The sequence below is a fragment of the Primulina tabacum genome, chromosome 14, assembly GCF_025594145.1.
Source record: "Primulina tabacum isolate GXHZ01 chromosome 14, ASM2559414v2, whole genome shotgun sequence".
In the NCBI taxonomy this organism is placed as follows: Eukaryota; Viridiplantae; Streptophyta; class Magnoliopsida; order Lamiales; family Gesneriaceae; genus Primulina; species Primulina tabacum.
In genome coordinates this window covers 28209567-28216572 of record NC_134563.1, presented here as the reverse complement: position 1 = coordinate 28216572, position 7006 = coordinate 28209567, and the positions used below count along the sequence as shown (strand labels likewise).

At 40.5% G+C, this 7006-nt stretch overlaps 1 protein-coding gene across 1 annotated transcript; it reads right to left on the bottom strand.

The window, feature by feature from the left end:
- Positions 1–2675: 2675 nt before the first annotated feature.
- On the bottom strand, positions 2676–3832 carry LOC142523897 (uncharacterized). Its single transcript, XM_075627631.1, has 2 exons — positions 3727–3832; positions 2676–3211 (listed from the first exon to the last, which is right to left on the bottom strand). The coding sequence occupies exons 1-2, from the start codon at positions 3830–3832 to the stop codon at positions 2676–2678; spliced, it is 642 nt and encodes a 213-aa protein (XP_075483746.1).
- Between the last annotated feature and the right edge of the window lie 3174 nt (positions 3833–7006).

Here is a 7006-nt window from a genome sequence, read left to right as displayed (position 1 = left end):
TGACTCGGTCTCCCAAGTGGCATCTTCCTCCGAGTGATTCAGCCACTTTCAGCCACTTGACTTTGACCATTGTTATCACCTTTTTCTGCAAGCTTCTCTCTTGTCTACCCAAGATGTGAGTAGGCTTCTCCTCGTAGGACAGGATTGGTGTAAGTTGCAGTGGCTCAAAGTTCAGTACATGTAAAGCGTTTGACATGTACTTGCGGAGCATAGATATGTGAAAGATATTGTGGAATCCTGCGAGATTAGGTGGCAACGTCACTCGATATGCTAATGCTCTCACTCTTTCGATTATCTCAAATGGTCCGATGAATATTATCATTTCTTGCGAAATCTCATAACACCCTTCATAGGTGCTATCTCTATAAACACGTGATCACCTACTGCAAACTCGAGATCTCGTCTTGTTTTGTCTGCGTAGCCCTTCTGTCGACTCTGAGCAGTCCTTATTCTGTCTCGAATCTTGGAGGCCATTTCTGCGGTGTGCTGAACTATCTCGAGTCTCATCGTAGCCTTGTCTCCTATTTCGTCCCAATGGACAAGTGATCTACATTTCCTTCCGTAGAGTACCTCGTATGAAACCATTCTTATAGATGACTGATAGAGGTTGTTGTAAGTGAACTCCACTAGGGGTAGTTTCGGTTCCCAAATCCCTTAGAAATCGATCACGCAGGATCGGAGTAGATCCTCAAAAATTTGTATGACTCTCTCAGACTGACCGTCTGTCTGAGGATGAAATGCGGTATTGAATAATAGTTTGGTTCCGAAGGCCATATGTAAACTCTTCCAGAATGATGAAGTGAATCGTGTGTCTCTGTCCGACACTATAGAGACAAGAATTCTATGCAATTTGACTATCTCTTGAGTATATAGCTCCACATACTGGGTCATGGAAAAAGTCATCTTCACTGGTAGGAAATGTGCTGACTTAGTAAGGCGGTCCACTATTACCCAAATGGCATTGATTCATTTCACCATCTTTAGCAATCCTACCACGAAATCCATATTAATGTTCTCCCACTTCCACTCGGGAATGGGAAGTGGTCGAAGCATTTACGCTGGTCTTTGATGCTCTTCCTTCACTTGTTGACATGTCAAGCATTCGGATACAAAGCGCATAGTATCTCGTTTCATTTCGGCCACCAATATAAAAGTTGTAAGTCCTTGTACATCTTTGTACTTTTGGGATGAACAAAATAAGGGGTACTGTGAGCTTCAATCATAATATCAACTCTAAATGAATCACCAGTAGGAGCCCATAGTCTACCTCGATATTTAACAATGTCATTCTCGACTGAATAAAACATGCTGCCCTTCGATTCATCTCCTGTATCTATTTATGCAATTCATCATTAAGCTTTCCGGCTCGAATTCTATCTCGCAGAGTGGAATGTACTGTCAACATAACGAGATTAGGGGCCTCTCCCCTAGCATAAACTTCAATATCAAAACGCTGAATTTCCACTTGTAGAGGCTTCTGCACTGATAAATGGGCCAAAACTGTCCATTTTCTACTAAAAGCGTCTATCACTACATTAGCTTTGCCAGGATGATAGTTAATATCGCAGTCGTAGTCCTTTACAAGTTCTAGCCATCTCTTTTGTCTCATGTTCATCTCTTTTTTGGTGAAGAAATACTTGAGGATTTTGTGGTCCATAAAGATCTTGCATTTCTCATCATATAAGTAGTGCGTCCAAATTTTCAACGCAAAAACAACTGATGCAAGTTCAAGATTATGCGTTGGATAATTATTTTTGTGTACTTTCAGCTATCTAGACTCATACTCTATAACTCGCTCTTGCTGCATAAGGACTGCGTCCAATCCTAACTTTGAAGCATTGGTGTAGAACACGTATTCCCCTTGTTCTGTCGGCATAGCTAGACCAGAGTGATAGTGAGTGCTTGCTTCAACTGATCAAAACTATTTTGACACTCCGGTCCCCATACAAATTTTGCATTTTTCTTTGTCAAGGGTACTGCAATGGACGAAAAACCCTTGATGAACTTACGATAGTAGCCAGCTAAACCCAAGAAGCTGCGAATTTCTGTCATACTTTTAGGCACTGGACACTGCTTAACTGACTTGAACCTAGATGGGTCGACCTCTACTCCCTCTTTTGACACGATATGGCCTAAGAATGCCACCCTCTTTAGCCAAAACTCGCACTTGCTGAATTTTTCTTATAATTTTCGATCTCGTAATACCTGCAAGGTCGTCTTTAAGTGCTGATCATGCTTCTCACAGCTCTTGGAATAGATCAAGATATCATCGATGAAGACAATAATAAAATGATCAAGGTACTGGCTGAAATACGCGATTCATGAGATCCATGAAGATCGCCGGAGCATTAGTCAATCCAAAAGGCATCACTAAAAACTCATAATGCCCATAACGCGTTCTAAAGCCTTCTTGTACACATCCGCCTCTTTTAATCTTAGCTGGTGATATCCAGACCGTATATCTATCTTTGAAAATACCAAAGCTCCTTGCAATTGATCAAACAAATCTTCGATTCGGGGTAATGATATTTATTCTTCACTGACACTCTATTCAGCCCACTGTAATCGATGCACAGTCGTCTCACGCTCCTATCTTTTTTCTTCACAAACAGTACTGGCGTGCCCCATGGAGAGATACTAGGGCGAATAAATCTTTTGTCTAGCAGATCTTGTATTTAATCTTTTAATTCCCTCATCTCGGAAGGTGCTAGGAAATACGGTGTCTTAGAAATCGGCACAGTACCAGACATCAACTCAATGGCAAATTCAACCTCTCGCTCGGGTGGGATACCAGAAACATCGTCAGGGAACACGTGCGTAAAGTTCTTGACAACCTCCACATCCTCGATTGATTGACTGTCAATGTTGGGTACATATATAATACTAGCAAGAAAACCTTGACAGCCTCTCTGGATAAGCTTCTTTTCACGGATGCATGAAATGATATGCGACATTTTATTGTTTTGTTCAGCCTCAAAGATGAACGCTTTCCCATTGGGCGGTCTAATCGATACTAACCTCCGCTGAAAATCAATAGTATTTCCGTTCAGTGTGAGCCAATCCATGCCCAAAATAATGTCGAACTCGGGCATTGGTAATACAATAAGGTCAGCTTGTACAACATTCTTTTGCAATTTGAGCTCCACATCCTTAATCATGCTTGTAGAGATCATTTGTTCACCAGAAGGCACTGTAACTCTGAATCCCGACTCTATGTCCACAAGTAAGATTCCCAATTGTTTCACGAAGGATTAAGATATGAAAGAATGTGTAGCTCCAGAATCTAGCAAAGCGTAAGTAGCAGCGCCCGCTAATAAAATTCTTCATGTGATAATATTCACATTATTCTCGATTAAGGCCATAAATTTTAGAAATTTCATATCATCTAGGCCCTTCTAGTTTCCCATATTATAATTTCAACCCCTTAAATTTCGAAAATTTCCAAGTGACCCCTTAAAATTTCGAAAATTTGCAATTTAGTCCTAGGAAATTTGAATTTTGCCATTTTAACCCTTTGAAATTTTTGAATTTTTCCAAATTTTCTTCATAAATTTTTGACAATTGCTATTTAGTCCCTCAAGTTTTCGATATTCTACAATTTGATCCCTATAGTCAATATTTCATGTAATTCTAAATCATCAAGTTCAACGCATCTTGATTTAATTCTAGCATCCATACTTTTATCTCAAGCAAATAAGCAATATAAACCCTTAAATAGTCGAGTACCTGTAATAAGCGTAGTGTCTGGCTCCACTTGTTCGACATGCATTGTGTAAGCCCTTCCGCTCATGGGTTGTTTAAGCTTTGGGCAATCAACAGCCTTATGCCCCATTCCTCCGCATCTTGAAGCACTTGTAGGTGCCCTACATGCACTTTTCGTAGTGATGGCGATCACACTCCTTGCAGATTGGCCTCTCCTCAGTCTTTGGGACATTTTCTTTCGGTGGGTATCCTTGAGATTTCAGCTGTGCTGGCCGCTTTGGTGGTCCTGTAAAAGGCTTCTTGTTTTGCTGACTTGATTGTTGGACACGGTTCCTCTTGCTCTGCATCTCCCAGTCAATATCCTTCAGAGATTGCTCGGCTCGAAAAGCTTTAGCAACGACAGTAGTATAGTCAATATGATCAATGAGCATCACATCTCGTCGGATCGTCGGCCTCAATCCATCCAAGAAATGTCGTAACTTCTCCGCAACATCATTGGCAATCAAGGACACAAAATGACAGAGCCCCTATCAAACTTCTGCACAAAACTCAGCAACAGTCAAGTCCCCCTGATGAAGACTCATAAACTCTCTCTTCAACCTCAAACGAACGTCGGCAGTGAAATATTTATCATAGAATACCCTCTTGAAGTCCTCCCATGTCAGTTTCGCTAGGTTCACTCCTCGCTCCGCTCTTTCCCACCATAAGGAAGCGTCGCCCTTCAGCAGATAGATGGTACAACGAACTCGGCCATCGTCCGCCATATTCATATAACCTTAAGATCAACTCTAAAGATCTAAACCATCTCTCAGCCACGAAAAAATGGATCAGTAGTGCCAGAAAAATCCGCGGATCCATCCTCCTAATTCGATCATAAAAAGTTTCCGGTCGGACCCTCGCACCATTTGCCACGTGCTGCTCTAGTAATCAAGCCATACCGGCTAGTACACGAGAATTAGAATCCTGATTAGGTGGATGCTGTGGAATCTCCTCCTCCTGCCTATCCTCATTATCCCTACGAAGAATCCGTATAGGAGGCATCTCTGTACAAATCGTCCATATCACGTAACCAACATGCATTTAACGTTTTTTTTAAATGAAACATGTATCTAACCTCCTATATCATGTATCATGAAAGCATTTAAAATTTGGCATATAAAATCTAAAGCAGTAAAAACTCATAGTCTTGAGGCATGATTTCTTGAGCTTCTCGGAGTAGCAGTAGCACAACTCTTTGGGGATCCTTCGCTCTTATACCAACTGAAACGTCCACTATTTTTTAAACCTTAAAACCCGACTAATTTTTTTTGAACATGAAATTCAAAATTCATATTTAAAATGACTTAACATTTCAACATCCAAAAATAATTTAACATCTAAAAAATTTAAAGTGCATAAAATCTCTAACTCGTCAATTAACAAAAATCCTATGTCAACCATTAACATGATCAATACTTACTTCAAAATAAAGTATAAAAATCTCTAATTAAATCCTTAACAAAATCTATAAAACTTTAACTATCAAGCCAATGCGGAAAATAATGTCCCTCGGGAGTGTACTGCTGGACTCGATCCACTCAACTGTCAGAGCCTCCCTCAATCTCGTCCTCACATGCAACATTCAAATCTAGTGAGTTTAATGACTCATCACGTTCTAAACATGAGTAACAAATAATATATATACAAGCACATGCATTAAAAATCGTACTTTTATTCAAAATAAGTTATCATTATTTTTCAAGTATAATTTAATCATAACTCGTCAAATCATAAAGCTTTCCATCATTTGTCGTTTAGGGTAAAGTTTCATACTTAAAAGTGACTAGTTGTATCATGTGGTCGACTGATCAGTCTTAGCTCACCATTGTGCATGGAGACGGTCACTATACACCGCTGTAAATGGAAATAAGATCATTGGGCTCCCTTTGGGATCTTCTCCCGTAAACGGGTTCCCTCTAGGGCCTTCTCCCTCACGATATTCCCAATAATCATATATCATATACTTTTTGTCACAGTCAATTCACATCCTTCAAAATATTTTTCTTTTCATTTTAATCATAAAATATCGCGTCCTTTCCAAAATCGTAAAATATCATTTTAACATTAAAAATTGCACAGCTTTGTCTTAAATCATAAAATCTCATATTTTCATCATAAATGTTTTAAAATATCATTTAGTATGCGTTATTATTCTTCGGGACACTGCCAACCCTTTTTGTACTACTACCCAGGTGTAAAATGACCCTTTTACCCTTGAACCCTAAAATTCTCGATTTTGAATTGTTCTCGATTTATTGACTCGAGACTATCTCAAATAATTATTTAAGCTTATATTTGACTTTTAGTATTTTTATTTATGTAAACTCGAGTTTTTTGATTTAATTCCTTAATTAATAAACCGTGAAGCATTTAAATTCTGAATTAATTCAAAACTTAATATTTTCTTCCCAAACTTTAAATATCGACTTTTCATACCTAAACTACCATCATTAACCATGAATCGACCCCCAGGGACCATGGTTCGAGCCCTGCCCTTCACCAAGCCATGTTCGATCCCTAAAGTCCTTAGGAACCCTCAGCCTCACCCAAACCACGAGCCACCCTCGGCCAGCCCTGACCCTGACCCTCCTAGATTCCTCCTGGACTAGCGCACCAGCCCCAGCCCACGCGAACCACCGTTGCCCATGAACTCCTAGCCGCGACCCTCTTTCATCGAGCCACCATGAACCATGCTGCACCAGCCCAAGCCATAACCTTAGGCCATCCTCCCTACACCTACTGGACCAGCCTAAACCATCACTAACCGAGCTGCGCACTCCCTTGAAGAATCCAGCCGACACATGCATGGGTGAGAGTCTTTATGTGTGTGGACTCCCATTTCGCTGTAGCCCCCGAATCCAGCCATGCTATGACTCTTCCTAGCGTGGAGTCACGTCTAGCATAGGCCCCTGCCTTAGCCTTGACCGAGCCTTGGTGCCCTGCTCCTCCAAGCTGTATCCTTCCCCCAAGAGAAACCCTAGAAAACCCTAGGTTTGTTGCCTTCCTAGCCAAGCTCGGTTACAGCACACATTTTGTCACCTAACGACTCTTTTGTCAGTCCCTTAAACACATCCTATTGGCGGTGTGTCCTTAGGAATCATAACGTTTTTCAAACAGGCGTAAAATCATCAAAACTTTGAATATAATCGTCAAAACGTTAAGCGATTTGTACCTCCTTATTTTTCATGCAAAATATGTAAAACAAGTATAATATGATTTGAATGGTGCGTCAAAGAAGTTTAGAAGTGTGCCTTTGCGTTTTAGA